Below are 24,528 nucleotides of genomic sequence, written 5' to 3' on the forward strand. Positions count from 1 at the left end.
GTAGAACGTAAAAGGCTGTTGTTCTTGATTATTTGATAATTTTGAACTTGCTTTTAAAATCTTTTTTGTGGAGTTTTTTGACTCTTCAATTTGGGGTAGCTTTAATCATCAAACGTTTCAATCATACACGTTTAGTTGCTAACAGAGAGTTGATGGGAATTCTGATTTTTTTTTCTTTATTACTAGTCTAAGGCCGGAATGACCTGAGCAATACATAAAAGTCTTCTCCATTCAGCTCGGTCCATGGCTGCACGTCGTCAACCACGCAGTCTTCGGAGGGTCCGCACACCTTGGCCGCTGTGCACCTAGCCTTCTTGCTCCCGTCGGTTCGTTGTCGAGAACCATTTTCACCGGATTACTGTCCGACATTCTGGCTACGTGCCTGATCCACCGCAGTCTTCCGATTTTCGCGGTGTGAACGATGGATGGTTCTCCCAACAGCTGATGCAACTCGTGGTTTATCCGCCTCCTCCACGTACCGTCAGACATCTGCACCCCACCATAGATGGTACGCAACACTTTCCTTTCGAAAACTCCCAGTGCCCGTTGGTCCTCCACGAGCATCGTCCAGGTCTCGTGTCCGTAGAGAACTACCGGTCTATTAAGCGTTTCGTAGGAATTCTGAAAACTCCACATTTGAAGGAAACCAAACAAGTTTCAAAACATTCTAGTGTTCCGAGACGGGTCTAGCATTCTGAAGATGAAATTTCAGAAAGAATTTTGGGATCAACATTTAAAGAAAGCAGAGGAAATAGTCTATTCATTTCTGAAGTACAATATTTATTTAGAATTTCTCATTTGCCTGACTGTGGAGAAACAGGCCAAACATCAAAGATCAAAATTTAGGGGATGATGACAACCTCAACCTTCTGATCAAGAGCTAGGAGTCCATTAATCATTTGTTGATAATTTCAATGTGTGGTGTGGTTATCAATTAATAATAATTAACAACGAATAATTGGCTTCTATCTACAGACATGAAAATTTATTGGCCTATGAGTGGGACAATTAGTTTGAGTTACATTCAACAATCGTATGTTTGGGTGCATTATCTTGTATGTATTTCCTTAATCCTACGCAAAGAACAACTCAAATGACTTCACTTCTACTTCGTTTCAATGCTATTCTATGTCTAGGTACTGGATTTATTGCATATATAGTTAAACAACGAGTAGACTAACTTTGATTGAAAATTTTTTGAGAGAAGTTTAGCGCAACGTAATACGTAAAACTATGTCATGAAATATTTATTGCTCATGCTTAAAATAAAGCACATCAAATGTTTTTACTCTTCCAATTTTCCAGCGATTCTATGACAAAAAATTCCACAGAATTTTGTAATATATTTGGTTGGTTTATTTCTTTTTTGAAACTCCTGTAATTGTATATTTTTACTTTGGCCATTACGGTTAAAAAGTTCAAGGTTTGATAGTTCGACGAAAACAAAGATTTCCAATATTTTAATACATTTAGGTACTTTTGTTATGGAATGGCTGGTCTATTGCAACTAGAGTTCTACACTACAGTTTTAATAAATAGCTACATAATAATTAAGTATATCAGAATTGTGTACTTGTCATGAGCAGGATTTCAATGTTTATTTACAGTAATATCTATCTTCAAACTTCTCACAATAATCGCAAATTATCTGGCAGCACCGTCCGTTCGTAAATCGGCAGCGACATTTTTCAATGGTTTTAATCACTTTTGTAGTGTAGCCACGACCACAGCACAGAGTGGCGCAATTGTCCGGATGGAGACATCTTCTTCCGCGTGTCACCGAGCAGAACGTGGGTGATGTCTCGAAGTAGAACAACTGGTCGTAGTTTCCGTCCTAAAATTAATCATCCATGAAGCTCGTTTTCGAATTACAAAAACGGGGTCCCGTCTCAATCTTTAGACTTGAGGATTATTAAAATGATTATCCTGAATACCACTAAGTCCAAAGTGTTGAGCCGAAGACCCTGAACACAAAGACACAAACCCTTTCTCTGAATTCCTTTGGCACCGCCCTTCTCGAGGTCTTGTTATTAATCGGAATTTTCCGAATGGCATGATGGTATTTGGTTCTAAGCATGGCGGCTGTGGCGTTGAAATCTCCCAATTTCCTCCAGCATGTTTTCAGTGAACACGAACCGGAAACTCCATGACATTTGCAGCGATCATTCATCGTTGTCGTAACGGCTTGTATGCCAACCTGCAAATTATTCAATTGAGCAGCCAGTCTTTTCATCTCTGTAATAATCCCATAATCATCATTAATACCTCACTATCGTGTCGCAGCATCTCTGCCACCGCATCACCATCAGCTGGTTGGAGCTCCAGAAAATTTCTCGTGACTCGTTTGCCGTGCTTTATGTTATCACTGCAGCCGCCCCATTTCCACGCCAGCCGTGTGGCTTCCGGACGCTTCTCCGACGCGCACTGGCATTTGGCCATCTTCCCCTCGGCGCAAGCACGGGCCACCGAGTAGGTGATGGCTGCCGCAGTCAAAGCGTGCACGAATGCTGTTTCGCGATATACCTAAAAGAATAGCGAAACATGTGGTCAGGCAAAACGAAAGTGAAACATCACGGAAAGATGGACAAAGCGTTCTCGTAGGGTAAAATAAATAACCGCAAACAAATCCCAGTCAAAATAGAATCGTATATCATGCCACATAAGATGCTAAAGAATAGGCGATATACACAGATAGAAATATTTTGTAATTAAAACTGAACATATCTGGAACACGCAAATAAACGCAAGATGTAATCAAAGTTACTGCTTTTTTAAATATGAATGTATTCAAACTAAGGTTGATTGATTCAATCATTAAATCTCTAACTTTTTTTTTGCTAATACAAAGCTGATTACCTTCTTAAATATGTTTCGCTTTCCTCGCGTTTCGATCGAACAATTCCAACGGTCGTAGCGGAACTGCTCTTCGCAGTGAGTGACGGCAAGCCGCCGCGCTTCCTTGATTGCATCCGGTAGGCCTGTGTCACGGCGACATTGATGGTTCTGCCGGCGAGTGCCCGAGAGGAACCGGCAAGGACCGGGAGATTTGGTCATCGGGCTGAAAACGGCCATCACGGTGTTTTTCGCCGGGAGCGATGTTTCCTCATTTCTGGCGGGACGAATGGAAGAAATGGAAAGAGCATTAAAACATAGAATAAGTTTGTAAGCTCGTTTGTGGCGAGCTTAATTGGAAACTTTGTGGTGTACATGTGCTGCTATAAAAAGTTGAAAGTGAAGCTTTTCGGTCAATGGCATGGGCTTTCGGTGAGCTTAGGTTCATTTGAAAGGACGCAGCCAGAGTGTGTTCGATTAGTTTGATTGTCTATAAAAAAGAGCTTCTCTGAAAATAACAAGTTAGAAGTAGGGGTTTTTGGAGAATTCTCCTCTATTTATTCTCTCTCTATTTATTGTTTTATTTATTTATTTATTGATTGTCTTAAATTTATATATTGCATTTATATAATTGCACTTTAGGGAGATAGATTCAGTTATTTCCATCAATTCACATTCATTTGCGTTCATTTGAATGTATTGCAGTAATTTTTGTAATTAATTTTTCAGTTTGGAACAAAAAAAATCCTTGCATGCTTCCGAAAAAGCAAGAAAAAGCAATGTTTTTATAATACCTTCGAAACGCAATGTTGCAACCTGTTGCGAGCAACTAGGATAAAGCTAAGTACAAAAAAGTGCGTCTCACATTGTGTGTACACACACATACATACATCACCACAATTCGTCGAGCTGAGTCGATTGGTATATAACACTATGGGTCCTCGAGTTTTTTATCAAAAGTTTGGTTTTGGAGTGATCCCATTATTATTATTATTATTATTACTTAGCATACGAGAAAGCCAAAACTAATTTGGTAACATTGAAGTCGAAAAACATCATACTTTATTGAATAATCTGCGGCATAAATCATATCTAATGGATTAGGGAGTTAGTGCTAGTAATGGACCCCGTGCGTTTAATCAAAATCCAAATTAAACGCTGGAATCGACGATTTCCTGCAAACTTCCTTCGGATGAAGTTGCTTCATATATCAGGACAGCAGTTCCATACAATTGTTATGGACTGGAAAACAGAAATGCAGTTATATTAACTAATTTGTAAATGTAAATAGGCTAAAGGGTCCATTGTGGCTAATTTACACCTCGAGAACATTTTCCGCCGGATTTTGGTCCCCGTGTAATTCAAATGGGGCCCGGATTTTGATTTTCCGTGTCCAAATCCCGAAAACATCGCATTTGTAAAAATACATGCGGAAAAAATCCGTGGACAAAATTCCCGAGATGTGAGGATATCTTTACTAGCACACAAGGGGGTCCATAATAGGCACAAGGAATATGTATATCAAATAGGGGGACCATAATACGTATATAAACAAACTCGTTTTTGCGTATTATGGACTCGGGGTGGTAAAAATAGTCATACTAGCTACATCATTTTAAAATGTTTGATTTAGTTTTACAAATGTATGTTTAGGCAAGTTCAATGTACGAAACACGTTGCTGATACCTGTTGCTTGTCATCTGGTGCAGCAGAATTACAATTAGTTAGAATTACAATTAGAGGCTCGCTCTAGTAGAGCGACTGAAGTAATTTGGTTCACGGACTTTTTCCCCATGTATTTTTACATATGCGATGTTTTCGGGATTTGGGCACGGAAAATCAAAATCCCGGCCCCATTTAAAATACACGGGGCCCAAAATCCGGCGGAAAATTTTCCCGAGGTATAAGATAGCCTTAAAAGGTCCATTAGCACTCCCTCCCTATTTTGACCATAATGAGTGCGGTGGCCACAGATCCATAGCAGTTGGTGATTTCTGATTTGACGAAACGGTGCATGCCATTAAATGAATCATTTGTTTGAGAAACTGCATACATCCATTTTTCACAATACCGAGAAAACGACAAAAAACTGTTTTTGAACAAATTGGCACCGAATCTTTCGATTTATTCGATACAGATCAATCGTTTTTGGCAAAACTCTACACCCTGGGGTCCCTCCAGTGCAAAAACTGTAAGCAGTAATTCATAATTGCTCTCCAAAGAGTGTGGACATATGTAGTTTTTCAAACAAACGAAAAAAAAATCATACATTCCTGAACAACAATTTGTTTTCGTTTTTTTACCAGAATACGTATTTTTAGACGAGGATTCAGAATATATTAAAAAAAACTCATTTTGGACAAAAATGTTACATATGCAGTTTCTCAAACAAACGGTTCAAATATTCTCCCGGATGTAACTATGTAGTCGATGTTGAACATTATGACGACGAAACATCCTTTGAAGCATCCCTCGACGGTCTGCTAATGTTTGCAAGTCAATCAAAGCACTACGATTTTGGTATTGAGGTAGGTTGGTATTCGGCACAAGGCGTTTGAAGCGTTTCTGTGTTCTTCAGAGAACAATTTTGTAAAATCGAAGGTCCATTTATTTTTGTTTTTTTTTTTTTATTTCTCTGAAATATGGCATACACATTCTTTGTGATCAAAACACATGATTTGCATCATTGGTTTGGCATTTTGACTCTAGCCTAAAACTTTTAACAATGGCCTAAGCAAAAACACCTTGAATACTTTCAAACATATTTAACTTGAAAACGGCTTGTCCGTTAGTTAATTCACGTTTTTATCGACTTGATTTTATGAAAGTACGTAAAATTTTCAATGTAAAAAGTGTACTGTAATTTTATTAGTGTTACCTTATGTTTTTCGATTCTATTCAACCTAGAATCAAATTTTGACGAGTCATTGATATTTATTGACAAATGCTAGTTATGGAGCAGTGGTTGGCCATTTTCAAAGTATGAGGTTGTGGAAAAAAAATCGAAAAAATTCGGAAGAAATTGGAAAAATTTCGTCCATTTTTGAAAAACCAGCTCATTTAAAAAAAAAACTTTTTTTGTCCATCATTTCTCCATTATGACCCATATTGCAAAAAAGTACATATATTATCTGCTACAACATATAAAAGAAAAAAAATTGAAAAATTCGTTTTTGAGAAAATTGATTTTTAAGTTTTATTTTACTGATAGAACTTTTTCATTCTCAGTGTATATTTTTCCACATAGCCCCAATGATTACCTATAACATTGCCGAAGACACCAAAACGACCGGACAAGCCGTTTAAAAGTTATACAGTCGACTCTCTACATCTCGATGTTCTATATCTCGATATCTCTCCCTATGTCGATGGTTTGCTCGGTCCCTTCAAACTACATACATTCGGGCATTCTACATCTCGATAACCTCCCTATCTCGATATCTCTCTATCTCGATGTGTTCTGAGGATATTTTGTTCTGAATTCACTCTCCTTATGTCGATATGTTTAAATTTTTAGGCTACTAGACCATCTCTGGACAATAACAAACACATCAACAATAAGAAATGACATTTGTTTTGTTGTCGTTTTTCATAGCAACAAGCTTTTTTGGATCTAGTACCCATTTAAATTTTCCTTCCATTCCTCGATCTCTCCCTATCTCGATGGTCCCTCCAATATCGAGATGTGGAGAGGCGACTGTATTTTTTTTTTTGCTTAGGCCCTTGTCAAAAGTTAAGCTAGAATCAAAATGGAAAACAATTATTCAAATTATGTTTTATGATCACAGAAAATTTATATACGAAATTTCAGATACATAAAAAATAAAAAATTGAATTCTCGAAAAAAATATGATTTCACAAAGATGTGATCTAGATGCGGTCGATTTGAATGGAATGGTACAGATTTGTCCAGATTTGTACTCCATGCTACGATGCTACGATTTATTCCACAATACAGCGATTTAAGAGTATGGATATCATCGAACTGTGCTGTTTTAAGCCGTAAGAATCCGAGCATAGGGTTGGCCTTAGCGATAGTAACTGAGACATGCTCAGTAAAACGAACCTTACTAACATTTACTTTCACTACAATTATTTTATCAACAGGAACGTTTGATTCGATTTTGCTTCTTACTTTTTCTTTCACTACAATTATTTTATCAATGTATGTTTCGAAAAATATATAAAAAAATTTAAAGAGAAAAAGCTTAACATATTTAACTGTCATTAGACGAGTTTAATACTTCCCATTTAGTTCCACCATGTTTTGTAACTTTGCAGATACGTATGTCGACTTTAACTGTGAGGTCGTCTAGTCAAGTACGAGACACTGAAGTGTAAAACTTGAAAAATGCATAATTTTCAAAAATTATCGATCAGTTTCAACAGCAAAGAAGTATAAGAAATATATCTCCTGTTAGAGCTAATAAAACAATCAAAAATTGCTTTATTTCTGGAGTTCTACTGGCCGAATTAGGAACATGGCCAAAGCTGGTACAGTTACCCTACTATAACATGATGCAAAACACACGGCCAAGTTAAACATGTTGGACGTGTTAATGAAGCATATTTTGGCAAAACGCATAAAATAGCTACAGCGCCACTAGCGTTCTAGTATTCATGCTTCTACTGATCTTACACACGTAACTGGTGACTGGTGTTCCTGAATACTTACTTACTTACTTATGGATCCTGTACACCTCCGGTGGTGCAAAGGGCCGACTTGAAAGATCTCCATCCTGAGCGTTGCCCGGCTATCGCTTTAACCTGTTGCCAGGTTAGATTTCGGTCGACTTCTTTTATTTCTTTTTTTGAGGCTTCGCCGCCATGAGCCTCTGGGTCTGCCTCTGCTGCGATGTCCCGCTGGGTTCCAGTCTAATGCTTGTTTATAGATTTCGATTCCGCCCCTACGTAGAGTGTGGCCGACCCAGCCCCACTTCCGATCCCGAATTTCTGTTGCTATTGGCCTCTGGTGACAACGACGATGGAGCTCGTTGTTTGAGATCCAGTTGTGAAGCCACCAAGCCCGAATTATATACCGCAGGCATCTGTTAATGAACACCTGCAGCCATTGAGTGTTCTCCACTGATACACACCATGTTTCGCTAGCGTATAACAGCACAGATTTCACGTTAGAGTTGAAAATTCGTATTTTGGTGCGTTCACTTATCTGCCTGTTTTTCCAGATATTTCTTAAACTCGCAAAGGCAGCCCTTGCTTTCTTGATCCGTGCGCCTATGTCGATCTTGGTACCGCCGTCTGACGCCATTTGGCTACCAAGATATTAGAAGCTTTCAACATTCTCCACTGGTTGCCCGGCTGCTGTGAAACTGGAAGGAGTCACCGTGTTTACATCCAACGATTTGATTTTGTTGACGTTGATGACTAAACCTGCCGAAGAGGAGCGCTCGGCAAGGTCGTTGAGCTTACTCTGCATATCAGAGCGCCGTTGTGCGAGGAGTGCAACGTCATCAGCCAATTCGATGTCGTTTAGGTGCTCCATGGTTATAGGCTGCCATAACAGCCCGCGGTTTGGTTCACGGTCAATCGCATCTACCAGAATCTCGTCGATTACGATGAGGAACAGTAACGGTGATAGAATACATCCTTGCCTCACACCAGCTACGACCCGGGGTCGGACAAGACCCCATTGTGCAGCACTCTACACGAGAAGGCCTCGTATTGTGCCTCGATGAGGCCGATGATTTTCTTAGGAACTCCCTTGCGTCTCAGGGCGCCCCATATATTCTCGTGATTGAGACGGTCGAAAGCTTTTTCGTAGTCAATGAATACCAAGTAAAGGGACTCTTGGAATTCGTTGACCTGCTCCAAAATGATGCGGAGCGTGACAATGTGGTCCACACAGGATCTTCCGGCACGGAATCCGGCTTACTGCCGCCGGAGAGTCGCATCGATCTTCTCCTGAATCGATCTTCTCTAATTTTGCACAGAACTTTGAGAACGGTACACAGCAACATAATGCCTCGCCAGTTATCGCATACAGTCAGGTGACCCTTTTTGGGCACCTTCACTAAGATACCTTGCATCCAGTCGACCGGGAAAGTTGCGGTGTCCCAGATATTACGAAATAAACGATGCAGTAGTTGAGCGGATGTCTCTGGATGGCTCCTCTGGTTTTCGATCGCTCTATCGCGGCTTTGGCTTCCCTTCGCTTCTTTATCTTTCTCCAGGTCCCATCGGTGATCCATTGTTTTCTCTGGGTGCGTAGTTCGCCCAGATTGTTCTCGCTGGTGGCGAAGAAGGCATTCTTGATGGCGGTCCATTGGTCTTCCACGCTGCCACCTTCCGGAATATCTGCAGCACGCGTCTCCAGTTCTTCAACGAAGGACCGTTTCACCGAGGCATCTTCCAGTCGGCGTGTCTTGAATCGTCGTCCAACTCTTTCCTCCTGCCGACGAATCCTCGCAATGCGCAGGCGTATTTCGCCGATGAGGAGGTGATGATCAGATGCGATATCGGCACTACGTTTATTCCGTACATCAAGAAGGCTCCGTTTCCATTTTCGGCTGATGCAGATGTGGTCGATTTGGTTTTTTATGTAAAGCCGTCACGGGAGACCCACGTGACATTGTGAACCGGTCGATGAGGGAAGAGCAATCCCCCGATCACCATGTCGTTATTACCACAAACATCTGCGAACAGCTCTCCGTTTTCGCTCATTTCTCCGAGACCATGGCGTCCCATAATGCGCTCATGGATCGAGTTGTCGGATCCGATCTTCGCATTGAAGTCGCCCAAACAGGTCTTGATATCACCCTTCGGAGTTCTATCTACGTCGGCATTGAGTTGACTGTAGAAGTTCTCTTTGTCTTGCAGGTCGGCAGCATCGGTTGGCGCATAACATTGGATTATGGTAAGGTTTCGGACCCGTGTTCTAAATCTGGCAACGATTATCCTTTCACTTATAGGTTCCCACTTCATAAGCGCAGAGTGTGCCTGAGCGCTTAGTAGGAAGCCAACTCCTCGATGTCGGGGAGCGTGTTCACCTCGTAAACCAGAGTATAGCAGAACTTGTCCCGACGGCGTTCTGTGTTCTCCAAAGTTTGGCCAACGGACTTCACTAGGTCCCAGGATCTCAAGCTTCATGCGGCGTGCCTCATTGGCAAGTTGTGCCAATTTACCCTGCTGGGCTAGGGTTAAAACGTTCCATGTTCCTTTGTTTCGCGCTAAGAGTCGTCGCCGTAAAATCAGTCCGTATTCTTTCATTGTCGGATTATCGAACAAATTGATGTTTCGAGAACAGTAGGTTGTTGGCCCAAGGTTCCCTATCCACCGGGATGGGGCTGCCATCTTAGGTATAGCTTCCGGGGAATAGCATTTCATACTCAGCCGCTGGATGCCAGAACAGACGCTGTTGGAGCCGCACCTCCTTGGTGAACAGACGCTCGGTCAGTCGGGTCAAATTTGTTTAAAGTCCCACCCAACACCAGGACTAGGCTAGTGCGCTTTGAGCGGCACACGGTCGCTTTGATAGGGCCTGCTTGGGACACATGCAGCTTTTTATAGAAGTTCAACAGAGCCCACTGTCGAACCCCACCACATCCTAGGCAGACCCCAAAGGACGCACCCTCTCACTCTAGCTGATGTCAGAAGGACAACAGTGACCAGGCTGCACTACCAGCTAAGTACGCAACCCTTAGCTGGCGGTCAATTGTCATCGGAAGACCCGTGGAAGCGTGAGTATTGGAACTTGTGAGGACCAGAGCTATGTTAGGCGCCCCTTCCCGGATGTCAACTCACCATTTCGCAGTGTTCCTGAATCCATGATTTAAATCACGGTGTATTTTTGCTGGTTCACGAATTCGGGAACGTTTTTTTTGCGTGCACTTATTATGTATGGGGGAAGAGGGATCAGTCTTTTTTTATGCTCTATAATAAATAATTTGTTTGAAAAAATCTTACGGTGAAGAACAATCACTTGAATAAAGTATGTAATTTAAATAAACAATCTTAAGGTAACCATAGAATGTTTAAGCCAGATCTCCTAATTTGGCAAATTTTGCGAATAAATCCGAGAAAAAATTACGATAATTTTATTAGTTTTTTTAGAAGATATGTTTTTCATACGCTGTTGAAACTGACCTATAATTCTCGGAGAGTATGCATTTTCAGGGTAGGCCAAATTAGGTACTAAAGTGGCCAAAACCGGTACACTCACCTTACGTATGATGGCCCCTCAGGCTCAGGCGTGTTAGTACTATCATGCAGTATCCCATTTCAACTCATCATTTGACGGAATTGATAGACTTAAATGGTATAGTACTATTTCATCTAATGACCAGTAAAGGTATTTTGCGAAACAGCTCTAAATGATTTTTCATTTCCATTATATAATATTCACTCCCTTACTAAAACACTTGTTTGTAATGATGCTCACAAAACCAGCATAACAAAAAAGGCAATAGTCTATGTTTATTTCAATCTTATATCATGGATAATAAATTGATCAACACAATTACGGATTAGGTAAACCTCGTTGAGTACATATCAATCGGAATGCATATATTATTCTATCATATGACGGTTTGTGTGTCCGGGCAAATATTAACTGCCTACCAAACATTAACTGTTTATCCAATTCACACAGTTTCCCACAGCAATATAGATATCTCCCCATCATAGGGCATCCATCATGGTCCAGCAGAAGTCAAGCGAGCTTCCTACTTGCCATCAATTATATTAATTAACATCTCGCCGCTCTAGCCGAATTGTCGTTTTCAAATATGTGTGATTGAACCGCGATTTTACAAGTTACACCCACGATTGTCTTTATTATCTTCCGCCGCAGAAGCATAGGAAACTAGAAAGCGATCGTAAAAAAGAGATAACGTGCAATCGAACTAATAGCCCTAACTTTCTTCATTTTCGGTTTTGAAATAAAATTCTAAGAAAATAAATATTTATTCTCGAACATATTAGGTAATCTTTTTGCCTGACTTCAAGTGGGACGGAAACCGGTTCAGAAGCAAAAATGTTTTTCGTATTAATGGAACATGTTTGAGTAACGGATTGTATTTCTCATGAACCGATTTAAAATTCATCGACTATAGTAATTTTTACATACCTTATTGACAAAAAAATATTTTTCCATCCGTCAGGCTTACGAAATGGTGAGTTGATATTCGGGAAGGAGTGTTTAACATAACTCTGGTCCTCACATGTTCCAATATTTACGCTTTCACGGGACTTGCGATGACAATTGACCCCCAGTTAAGGATTGGGTACTTAGCTGGTAGTGTAACCTGGGCACTGTAGGCCTTCTGACATTAGCTAGAGTGAGAGAGTGCGTCCTGTAAGGTCTGCCTAGAAAGTGGTGGAGTTTTACAATGGGCTCTTGAACTTCTATAAAAATCTGCATGTATCCACAAGCAGATACTTTCAAAGCGACCGAGTGCCACTCAAATTACACTAGCAAAGTCCTGGTGTTGGGTGGAACTTAAAACAAATTTGACCCGACCGATCGAGCATCTGTTCAACAAGGAGATGCGGCTCCAACAGTGTCTGTGTCTCAGTGTCTCAGGCGTCCAGCGAAAGCTTTATCTAAGATAGCAGCTCCATCCCGCCACAAGATCGTATATGATGCAGTATTAGATGCTAAAGTGGAGGCGATATAGGTTGTTCCCATACAACATGCGATGTTGTGTTGACTGGGCGGTAGATAGGGAACCTTGGACAAACAACCTGCTGTCCCTGAAACAACAATTTGTTCGAGAATCCGATAATGAAAGAATACGGACTGATTTTACGGCAACTACTCTTAGCGCAAAACTACGGACATGAATAGGATCGTGGATCGTTTTAACCCTAGCCCAGCAGGGTAAATTGGCATAAATTGCCAATGAGACACTCCACATGAAGCTTGAGATCCTGGGACTGAGTGAAGTACGTTGGACAAAATTTTCAGAACACAGAATGCCGTCGGGACAAATTTCGCTATACTCTGATTAACGATGTGAACACGCTCCCAGGCATCGTGGAGTTAGATTCAGACTTACTGCCCAGGCCTATAATCCAATGTTATGCGCCAACCAAAGAGAGCTTCTACAGCCAACTCAATGCCGTCGTAGATAGAATTCCAAATGGTCATATCAAGATCTGTATGAGCGACTTCAACTCGAACCATAATATTCATGGTAACCATAATATTCATAATATTCGAACCATAATATTCATGGACGTCATGGTCTCGAAGAAATGAGCTAAAACGGATAGTTCACAAGTTACTATTTATTGGTTGGGGAGGACCTAGTTGCAGTTATCGTTGTGTACTGTACCAGAGCTAGCTGGTTGGCGGGAATGCTCTGGTTCCAGGGATACCTAAGCTGTCTAAGTAGCTTTAGACCAAAAGCGGCTTCTTCGATATGTACATGGTTGCGATGAAAACCACTGCAGCTTTGGCGGAAAAGATATTGCAAACACTGGGTAACCTGACAGAGATGACGATGTTGGGATCGATGCCACCGATTCCAACTCCACGACATTAAACAGGCTCAACCATAAACCTGTGTTTCTGTTTTCGCCATATAAGAGTTCTGTCACTGACTTTCTAAGTGCCTCTGAATTGGCTTCTCTTCGAAAACGTTGCGTTTGGAGCTGTTCATGGTGGCTGAATAGGAGTGCCAGTTCACAATGACAGAATGCTAGGATGGCTACTTTGGCACAGACGGCATCGGCAGGTGTGTACTAGAGCAGAAGCAACTCACAAGTACTGGTCGGTGGCATGGTAACGTTGAGGTTGCGGTGCGCAAGGTAGGTTAGTTCCAAGCCGAAGAGAAGGCGGCTATAAGCGATAATCTGACCTATTCACAGGCGGAGCGCTCTATTGTTGGTCTTGCTTGGTTAGATAGGGTTCGAACTATATTTACCCTGGGCTGGCATTGCGCACCTCGACTCGGAACGAGCAAACCATGCAAACTGGGATGGGAATGATAAATGAGAAATTCGAAGCGAAAAATCAAAAGTGAGAAGTAAGTAACTCCTTCTACTTACTTCACACTTTCACAGAGAAGTAAGAAGGAGAAGAAAAATTAAAAAAATTAGGAGTGCTAAGTTTACTTTTATCTTCCTTATTCCCTCTTCCTTCTACTTCGTTTCTTTTTTCTTAACATTTTTCCTTATTTCTTCTTCTTTCTTCCCTCTTCCTTCTACTTACTTCCACATTCTTCCTTCTATCCTCGCTAGAAACAAGTGGGAAGTGAAAAGAAACAAGTGAGGAGTAGGTATTAAGAATTGAGAAGGGAAAAGTGAGTAGTGATTAGTGATTAGTGAGAAGAGAGAAGTGAAAATTCATAGATGAGAAATGAGAAATTCTAAGCGAGAAACGAGGAATGAAAAATGAGAGTGGGAAATGAAAAGTGAGAAGAAGAAAGGGAGAAAGGGGAAGTAAGAAATGATATGTCAGAAGTAAGAAGTAAAAAGTGCTAAGTGATAAGTAAGTAGGGAGCAGCAAGAAGTGAGAGGTGAAAATTTAGGAGTAAGGGTTGAGAGGTGAGATATGAAAAGAAAAAAGCGAGAAGTAATAAATAAGAAGTGAGAAGTAAGAAATGAGAAGTGGGTTGTAATTTATCCCGTTTTCATCCACCTTTCTCCTATTTTCCTTATTCTTTCAGGCTCGGAAGCCTCCTTCCAAGAGGCTCGGAAGCCTCCTTCCAAGAGGCTCGGAAGCCTCCTTCCAAGAGGCTCGGAAGCCTCCTTCCAAGAGGCTCGGAAGCCTCCTTCCAAGAGGCTCGGAAGCCTCCTTCCAAGAGGCTCGGAAGCCTCCTCCAAGAGGCTCAGAGCCTCCTTCCAAGAGGCTCAGAGCCTCCTTCCAAGAGGCCTCAGAAGCCTCCTTCCATGAGGCTCGGAAGCCTCCTTCCAAGAGGCTCGGCAGCCTCCTTCCAAGCGGCCTGGAAGGCTCCTCCCAAGACGCTTGGAAGCCTCCTTCCAAGAGGCTCGGAAGCCTCCTTCCAAGAGGCTCAGAAGCCTCCTTCCAAGAGGCTCCAGGAAGCCTCCTTCCAAGAGGCCTCAGAAGCCTCCTTCAAGAGGCCTCAGAAGCCTCCTTCCAAGAGGCCTGGAAGCCTCCTCCAAGAGGCCTGGAAGCCTCCTTCCAAGAGGCTCAGGAAGCCTCCTTCCAAGAGGCTCGGAAGCCTCCTTCCAAGAGGCTCGAAGCCTCCTTCCAAGAGGCTCAGGCCTCCTTCCAAGAGGCTCAGGCCTCCTTCCAAGAGGCCTCAGGAAGCCTCCTCCAAGAGGCTCAGAGCCTCCTTCCAAGAGGCTCAGGCCTCCTTCCAAGAGGCTCAGGCCTCCTTCCAAGAGGCTCAGAAGCCTCCTTCCAAGAGGCTCAGGCCTCCTTCCAAGAGGCCTGGAAGCCTCCTTCCAAGAGGCCCGGAAGCCTCCTCCAAGAGGCCTGGAAGCCTCCTTCCAAGAGGCTCAGAGCCTCCTTCCAAGAGGCTCGGAAGCCTCCTTCCAAGAGGCCTGGAAGCCTCCTTCCAAGAGGCCTCGGAAGCCTCCTTCCAAGAGGCCTGGAAGCCTCCTTCCAAGAGGCTCAGGAAGCCTCCTCCAAGAGGCTCAGGCCTCCTTCCAAGAGGCTCGGAAGCCTCCTTCCAAGAGGCTCGGAAGCCTCCTTCCAAGAGGCAGGCTCGGAAGCCTCCTTCCAAGAGGCTCAGGCCTCCTTCCAAGAGGCTCAAGCCTCCTTCCAAGAGCTCAGGAAGCCTCCTTCCAAGAGGCCTCAGAAGCCTCCTTCCAAGAGGCCTGGAAGCCTCCTTCCAAGAGGCTCAGAAGCCTCCTTCCAAGAGGCTCGGAAGCCTCCTTCCAAGAGGCTCAGGCCTGGAAGCCTCCTCCAAGAGGCCTCAGAAGCCTCCTTCCAAGAGGCCTCAGAAGCCTCCTCCAAGAGGCCCGGAAGCCTCCTTCCAAGAGGCTCAGAGCCTCCTTCCAAGAGGCCTCGGAAGCCTCCTTCCAAGAGGCCTGGAAGCCTCCTTCCAAGAGGCCTGGAAGCCTCCTTCAAGAGGCTCAGAGCCTCCTTCCAAGAGGCTCAGGAAGCCTCCTTCCAAGAGGCTCAGAGCCTCCTTCCAAGAGGCTCGGAAGCCTCCTTCCAAGAGGCTCAAGCCTCCTTCCAAGAGAGGCTCAGAAGCCTCCTCCAAGAGGCTCAGAGCCTCCTTCCAAGAGGCCCGGAAGCCTCCTTCCAAGAGGCTCGGAAGCCTCCTTCCAAGAGGCCTCAGGAAGCCTCCTTCAAGAGGCTCAGAGCCTCCTTCCAAGAGGCTCAGAAGCCTCCTTCCAAGAGGCTCAGAGCCTCCTTCCAAGAGGCCTCAAGCCTCCTTCCAAGAGGCTCGGAAGCCTCCTTCCAAGAGGCTCAGAAGCCTCCTTCCAAGAGGCCTGGAAGCCTCCTTCCAAGAGGCCTGGAAGCCTCCTTCCAAGAGGCCTCAGAAGCCTCCTTCCAAGAGGCTCAAGCCTCCTTCCAAGAGGCTCAGAGCCTCCTTCCAAGAGGCCTGGAAGCCTCCTTCCAAGAGGCCTGGAAGCCTCCTTCCAAGAGGCTCGGAAGCCTCCTTCCAAGAGGCCTCGGAAGCCTCCTCCAAGAGGCTCAGAAGCCTCCTTCCAAGAGGCTCAGAAGCCTCCTTCCAAGAGGCCTGGAAGCCTCCTTCCAAGAGGCTCAGAGCCTCCTTCCAAGAGGCTCAGAGCCTCCTCCAAGAGGCCTGGAAGCCTCCTTCCAAGAGGCTCAAGCCTCCTTCCAAGAGGCCTGGAAGCCTCCTTCCAAGAGGCTCAGCCTCCTTCCAAGAGGCTCAGGAAGCCTCCTTCCAAGAGGCCTCAAGCCTCCTTCCAAGAGGCCTGGAAGCCTCCTTCCAAGAGGCCTGGAAGCCTCCTTCCAAGAGGCCTCGGAAGCCTCCTTCCAAGAGGCCTCAGAAGCCTCCTCCAAGAGGCTCGGAAGCCTCCTTCCAAGAGGCCTGGAAGCCTCCTTCCAAGAGGCCTGGAAGCCTCCTCCAAGAGGCCTGGAAGCCTCCTTCCAAGAGGCCTCAGAAGCCTCCTTCCAAGAGGCTCAGGCCTCCTTCCAAGAGGCTCGAAGCCTCCTTCCAAGAGGCCTGGAAGCCTCCTTCCAAGAGGCTCAAGCCTCCTTCCAAGAGGCTCAAGCCTCCTTCCAAGAGGCCTGGAAGCCTCCTTCCAAGAGGCTCAGAGCCTCCTTCCAAGAGGCTCAGAAGCCTCCTTCCAAGAGGCTCAGAAGCCTCCTTCCAAGAGGCCTCAGAGCCTCCTTCCAAGAGGCTCGGAAGCCTCCTTCCAAGAGGCCTCGGAAGCCTCCTCCAAGAGGCCTGGAAGCCTCCTTCCAAGAGGCCTGGAAGCCTCCTTCCAAGAGGCCTCAGAAGCCTCCTTCCAAGAGGCTCGGAAGCCTCCTTCCAAGAGGCTCAGCCTCCTTCCAAGAGGCCTCGGAAGCCTCCTTCCAAGAGGCCTCAGGAAGCCTCCTTCCAAGAGGCCTGGAAGCCTCCTTCCAAGAGGCTCGGAAGCCTCCTTCCAAGAGGCCTGGAAGCCTCCTTCCAAGAGGCTCTGGAAGCCTCCTTCCAAGAGGCTCAGAAGCCTCCTTCCAAGAGGCTCGGAAGCCTCCTTCCAAGAGGCTCGGAAGCCTCCTTCCAAGAGGCTCGGAAGCCTCCTTCCAAGAGGCTCGGAAGCCTCCTTCCAAGAGGCTCGGAAGCCTCCTTCCAAGAGGTTCGGGAGCTTTATTTGAATAGGTTCAGAAGCCTCGTTCCTCTTTTCAAGAGGCTCGAAAGCCTCCTTTCAAGAGGCTCGAAAGCCTCCTTTTAGGATGCTCGGGAGATCCTCTCAAGGGCTCGGCAGTCTTCTTCCAAGAGGTTCGGAAGCCTCCTTCCAAGAGTCTCGGAAGCCTTCTTTCAAGGGGCTCAGAAGCCTTCTTCTATCGGCTCAGATCAAACAGCTCAATGGCATCCTTTCAAGAGGCTCGAAAGCCTTTGAAATCATCAAAGTCTTGTAAGAAGCTTGATGTATGAACTTAATTTGAATTGAAAACTTACACGGAATAACAAAATAACGCTTATTTTCGCGAGAAAAAAATAGGGTGTACCTTAATTAATGCAAAAGTACTAAGGGATACCTCCCAAGAAAAAGGTTGAGAACCGCTGTTCTAACTCTTTCCTCTTCCTTCTTATTTCTTCTTCTTCCTTCTTTCTTTTTCCTTCTAATTTATTCTTCTATCCTTCTGTCTTATTTCTTTCCACTCACTTCTCTACTAAATTTTTGCTTCGCAACTATCGCATCTCGCTGCCACTCACTTCTCATTTCTTTTTTCTCCCTTCCCATTACTTTCTTATCATTTGCTATTGCACACTTCTCACTGCTTATTTCTCACTACCTTGAACTGAGTTCTAGCATCTCATTTCTCACTTCCTTCCTTCCTTTCTCATTTCTTCACTTAATTAGGAAACAATTTTAACTCTTTGGCCAAGCGGCATTCGGCCAAATAGAGTTCGGCAAAATGACCCTTTCTTCCAAAAATGACCCATTCGGCCAAATAACCTTAAACCATATTTCCACATGCTTTGAAAAGTACTCCAAAATAATATAAATGTGTTCCTTATCTCGATAACTCCCTTACTCGATATTGAAGGGACCATCGCTTCGCTTGAGAAATGCACTAGGAATAGGTTTTATACTCATGAAGGAAAGATAACATATTGAACAAATCACATGATTTTGTAAATGACTGTTCCTGAATTAATCTTAACATCGCCAGCATATAGTTATTGCATTAACTCAAGAGAGTTTGATACACCTCATTCATTGAATCAAATAGGCTCCTGTATTTGTGTATACCGAAAACAATTTAAACTGTATCGTTCCAGTAGCGACTGAATGAAAAAAATGTGGGCGACTTTTATGACAAATATTTTAATTAATTTATGAATATTTAAATCAGTAATGACGACGGTTTGGTGGAATTTAAATTGATTTTTACTCGGTTTGAGGAATGATAATCCCTCTTTAACGACAACACCACCGATCGGTATGTATCCATATTTGGAATGCTTTTAATTAGCGGTTGGCTTTCGGGTGGCTACAGGACACTCGCTGCTAGAACTCTTCATCGTTCAGTGTGCTGTTTCCCTCGCAAAACGCCATGGTCCGAGGTTACAGTTCTCATATTTGAGAAAATAACCGAAAAATTGCCGCTATTTATTTTATGGGTTTTGTCTGAGTTGGAGCAAGGTTTCTTCTATTATGATGTCTCCTTTTGTGTGCGGCTAATGTGGTGGTTTCGGTTCATGAGAGGGATTTTAATTCAACAAGTGACTCCAATAGAAATATTTTTGTTTTTGTTTCATTTAACCTAGATGACAATCGCACGTCGTACGGAGAGCTGAATGTTCCACCGCTAGTACACTATAGGGCCATTTAATGGAAAGAGCTGGTTAAAAATAGTTTTTTCAAAAGATTTTTATTGCTGTATTATGTGAAGCTTCTAATAAAGACATTAAGACTTTTGAACATTCTTTAAAATTATTATAACGATTTCTTAAATTGATTGAATCAAAGGTTTATTTTTTGTTTTTAAATGAAGTACTGATTGGGAGCTCATTGATAGCCTAATGCAATGATCCAAAGAATTTTCGGAATATTTTTCTTACTAAAAATTTTTCTGTTTGTGTGACGACTGTTTCTTTTGTATTTAAGTAAAAACCAAACAAGACCAAACAATAGACAAAAAACGACAATATTGTAAGTTCCACTTGACAAACATGTAAAACAAATAGTAATAGTAAAAATTTACAGTTCCCCCTGAGGAAGACACAATCCCCGTGTCGAAACGTTGGGTAATTAACATACTCGTTTTACTAAATTTAGACTGAGTAGCCGTTTTTTACTAAAATAAAAAATTTTCTTGCATAATAAAAATAAGACATGATAAAGTGATCCCCCCACTACGGCACGATAGCCTACGCAGAGTTATTAGTAGTGCGCATCGTTCTTCGTTCTACTCAGTTTGTTTTGCACCATTTATATAATTGCCCGAGGTGCAAAAGACAGACAAAACAGGTCACAGCAACTTGATTGTGACTAAATCTAGTCATAAAGGAGTTGCAGTAACCTATGTAACCCAGTAACATGTGTGATACTAGGGTGAGGTTCCAAACAGCGCGTATTCCAGTACCGACAGCGGCAAAAGAGGATCTTCAGGCAGCAAATGAAAGAAAACTCATCAGCCGTCTGGAAGATTAAGCCCTGGATTTTGAAAGTCTTACGTACATACATACAGCGTTTACTCGAATCTAATTAAATTTATATATTGAGAAAAAGTGATCGTCGTATGTACATTAGGCTAGATTGACTATCATACGGTTTAATGTTCCAGTTGGCGTTGCAGGAAATAGTAATCGTCGACGGAATGGATTTGGTAGTCAGCATGCAATACACGTAGATCTTCGATTACGAAATTTACATTAATATTGGGCTATAGCAGGAAAGCAAAGAACTTCATTTGGCTATTCCTGATAAAGCCCCAAAGGAAATTATACCTTCAGCAATAATATTTTATTACTGTAAATATTATGGTTGCATGGACTTTTTATGCATGTTGTTACATGTAAAAAATGTTTATTTTTGGTTTACAAATTTAAAATAATATCCGATTGAATCGCTAGTTTTTATTTTTGGTCAGCCGGGTACCTACCGTGCATCGGTTGCCATTGCCATGGAATGCTGACTGGTAAGGATTCACCTACCGTTTAAATCTCAGGAATAATAAGCCCCATTTGCATTAATATGCTCCATATGCTTCTATTGTCGGAAAATACATCGCGCTACGTACGTACGCGAAGGCTACATTCATTGGAATGCGTCTATCCTATTGAGAATGTAGGGAAAAAATCACAACAAGAACAAGTCAAGTGAAAATATTTATAGAAAAAACTTGCCGCATACACGCTGAAGAACCATCACATCCTGCACATCAGATATGATATCACATGACCAAATGGTGTATAGCAGTTACTCAAGCGGCTTGGCATGAATGGCTAGATGATGGCTTGTTCAAGTCTTATATGAAGCTGCATTGAGAAATTGTTTGAGCCAATTATGGAATTATTTACAATTGATTCAAATATAAAGGGGGAAAAGCTTCGTTTCACAACCATTTTTTTAAGTTATAAAAAATGTTATACCTGTAGCCAGTTTATTTTATAAAATTTAGAACGTTGTATGAACAATATGGCTTCTCTTTCTTTGCTCTGAGGCCATCAAGTGAATGAGAAGCATTTTACCGGTGGGTAAATGTTTACCAAAGTCTGCGGCAGTACTATTCACTTGAACGTGCCTCCAAACCGAAGAATATCATTGATTAACATAGCTTTCTTCCTCTTCTGTAACAAGTCTGTTTGAACTCATTCATCATTCACGGTTACCACGCATAGGGATGAATGGAAAGGATTGCTCAATTTGCCAATAGCGAAAAGCCACAATGAGTAAAGGTACTTTTGTATGTTGTACGGTTGATAGCTACAACGGCATTTCCAATTAACGTAGTGAACGACAGAGAAGGATCAGCAACCTTGAAATGTGGTGTTGCAAAATGCAGTTTTGTTTTGCTAATTAATTCATCGCTGTGGAGCCAGAGATGGCAGCTAATTGACTCATTGAGAAAACAATGAGCAGCACGGATGAGGTGATGGAGAATGAGGGGAGTAAGTGCCGATGGGCAAATATGGGGAATAACTGTATGTTTGTCGACATTCGATGGTCAACGTTGATGGATAATGTTGGGCATTAGATGAGTAGAGCTGAGTTCTATGAATGTTTGTCGAATAATTGCACACATCATGCGTAGAAGAATACAGCTAGCGGTCATTGGCAAAACCAATTTCAAATATAGAAAATAATGGATACCACTTCTGCATGTAGTTAAGGTACTTGTTTTGTTTCTTATAACACGATTTTCCATATTTTACGATATTTCATATTTATGATATTGATCTAAAATTGCATTTATCTCTTAACCTCACTCAGACAATAAATACTCATGCAGTCCCTTCTCTTGTAAACGTCGTCAAGAAGGAAGATTGAAGAAGAAAGAAAGAGGAAGGAAGAAGGAAAAACGAAGAAGGAAGAAGGAAGAAATAAGAGAAAAACGGGAGAAGGAAGAGGAAGAAGAAAGAAAGAAGGAAGAAAGAAGAAAGAAGGAAAGAAGATTGAAAAATGAAGAAGAAAGAAGGAAGAAGGAAAGTAGATTGAAAAATGAAGAAGGAAGAAGGAAGAAAAAGAAAAGCAGGAAGATGGAAGAAATTATGTTTTTTGATCACAAAGAATGTATATGCAAAATTTCAGAGAAATCAAAAAATACAAAATTGAAATCTCAAAAAAAATCATGATTTGACAGAGAATTGCTCTTCAGTAATTCCTCCAGGAATTGACCTTTCCCGTCAAAAATTTTATATCGTTTTATTGTCTCAGTCGATTCTTTGGCTTAATGAAATCGAAATTGAAATCGAAAACAAAAACCGAAAAAGTGCTCTACGTGTGAACCGGCCTGAAAAATTCACCCAATGTTCGTTCAAAATCGGGCCAATTTAAAAAAAAAACAGCATTTTTCGAATTTTGTTTTAAATTTTAAAAATACATAGAGGCGTCAAAAAATATTGGCTCTTTGGGAAAGTTGTCCTTAAATAAGTCAAAGAATCGATCGAACGAATAAAAAAATTTGACGGGAAAGGTCATCAATTCCTCCAAGATTTTCTCTCGAAATTCCACCAGGAATTCCTCCGAAATTTCTCGCAGAAATTCTTCCGAAGATTCCAACAAAAATTTGTTAGGAAATTCTTCCATGATTTATTTTGGGAAGCTTCTCCAGTAGCTCTTCGGTAAGCTTCTCGAAGAATTTTCCTGGAATTCCTACAAAAGTACCATCAAAATTCCTCCGGAAGTTTTTTCAAGAATTTCTTCGGAAGTTCCTCCAGGAGTTTTTTCCGGAAGTCTCTCAGGTAATTACTCTGGAGATTCATGCAGGAAATTTTTCGGAAGTTCTTGAAGCAATTCCTCCAAATTCCTTTTAAAATTTTCTCTGGGGTCCGGAAATTCCATAGGAGCGATTACGAAATTTCCCCGTGAACTCCTCCAGAAGTTTACTTGGGGATTATTTAGATGTTTACGGATGTGCACCAGTTGCCACCAGTGCACCAGAACTCTTCATGAATTACTTGGAGAACTCCTAAGAAATTTCCACTGAACTCACTTCGAATGTTATAAAGAATCCCTTACCCAACTCCCACCTTTCTCTCGGGAAGATCTCCAGAATGTTTTCTAGGAATACTTACGGGAATTCAATTGCAGATTCCTCCAGAAAATACCTACAGGGTTTTTTTTCCAAAACAAACTTAAAAGTCGATTTTCTCAAAAACGAATTTCTCAAGTTTTTTTTAATTTTTTGATATGTTGTAGCATATAATATATTTATTTTTTTGCACTATAAGTCATAATGGAGAAATTATGGACAAAAAAGTAATATTTATTTAAAACTGATTGGTTTCTCAAAAATGGTGGAAATATTTTGTTTTTCGTTTTTATCGACCCGATTTTATGAAAGTGTGTTAAATTTCCAATGGAAAAGGTGTACAGTATTTTTTCAGAGTGCTACCATTTCTAATATACAGCAGTTATAAGATAAAATATACCGATTTTTTAAATTTTCAGTCGTTTTCTAATGTTTTTCGATTCTATTCCTATACCTAGAATCAGAATTTTACGGAGTCATTGATATTTATTGACAAATGCTAGTATTGGAGCAGTGGATGATTATTTTCAAGGTATGATGTTGTGGAAAAAATACCTTACGTAAAAAAACAAATAATTTACAATATTCTAAACACTCATATGTGACTATGTACATTATGTGGAAGATAATGATTTGAAAAATGTATTGGAGGTAACCACTTTCCCTTCGATGGTACTCGAACCCACGACCCTCGCTAGACAGTTGTTTAAATCAACTAAGCTACGAAGGACCTCCGTCGGCCTTCGCAACCTAGCGGCTACTGAATGAGCTTGAGATTCCCAAATTGGACACATAGTCAAATGACCCGCAATCCATGTGTCATGCTAACACTTCCACAACGTGTAATATACACATGTGGAAGTGGGGCCATCCTTAGTCGTGCGGCAAGATGCGCGGCTACCAAGCAAGATCATGCTGAGGGTGGCTGGGTTTGATTCCCGGTGCCGGAGGAATTCCTAGATAAACTCCAGTAGGAATTTCTGGAGAAACTTCCGGAGGAATTCCTGGAGGAACTTCCGGAGGAAGTCCTGGAGAAAGTTGCGGAAGAATTCCTGGAGCAACTTCCAAAGAAATTCCTGGAAGAACTTCCGGAGGAATTCCTGGAGGAACTTCCGGAGGAATTCCTGGAGGAACTTCCGGAGGAATTCCTGAAGGAGCTTCCGGAGGAATTCCTGAAGGAGCTTCCGGAGGAATTCCTGGAGGAACTTCCGGAGGAATTCCTGGAGGAACTTCCGGAGGAATTCCTGGAGGAACTTCCGGAGGAATTCCTGGAGGAACTTCCGGAGGAATTCCTGGAGGAACTTCCGGAGGAATTCCTGGAGGAACTTCCGGAGGAATTCCTGGAGGAACTTCCGGAGGAATTCCTGGAGGAACTTCCGGAGGAATTCCTGGAGGAACTTCCGGAGGAATTCCTGGAGGAACTTCCGGAGGAATTCCTGGAG

The 24,528-nt window shown here is 42.4% G+C and overlaps 1 protein-coding gene across 1 annotated transcript in view; it reads right to left on the bottom strand.

Annotated features, from left to right (window-relative positions):
- Window positions 1-958: 958 nt before the first annotated feature.
- The window catches only part of LOC134217567 (protein Wnt-4), a 30,367-nt gene continuing 6,797 nt past the window's right edge, over window positions 959-24,528 (bottom strand). Inside the window, exons 3-6 of the mRNA XM_062696344.1 lie at window positions 2,857-3,109; window positions 2,266-2,523; window positions 1,985-2,197; window positions 959-1,834 (exon numbers count right to left, since the gene is read on the bottom strand). Of these exons, the coding sequence (XP_062552328.1) occupies window positions 1,598-1,834; window positions 1,985-2,197; window positions 2,266-2,523; window positions 2,857-3,109 (961 nt within the window). The 3' untranslated portion in view covers window positions 959-1,597. The remainder of the gene's footprint in view (window positions 1,835-1,984; window positions 2,198-2,265; window positions 2,524-2,856; window positions 3,110-24,528) is intronic.

This window comes from Armigeres subalbatus, chromosome 2 (genome assembly GCF_024139115.2).
Source record: "Armigeres subalbatus isolate Guangzhou_Male chromosome 2, GZ_Asu_2, whole genome shotgun sequence".
In the NCBI taxonomy this organism is placed as follows: domain Eukaryota; kingdom Metazoa; phylum Arthropoda; class Insecta; order Diptera; family Culicidae; genus Armigeres; species Armigeres subalbatus.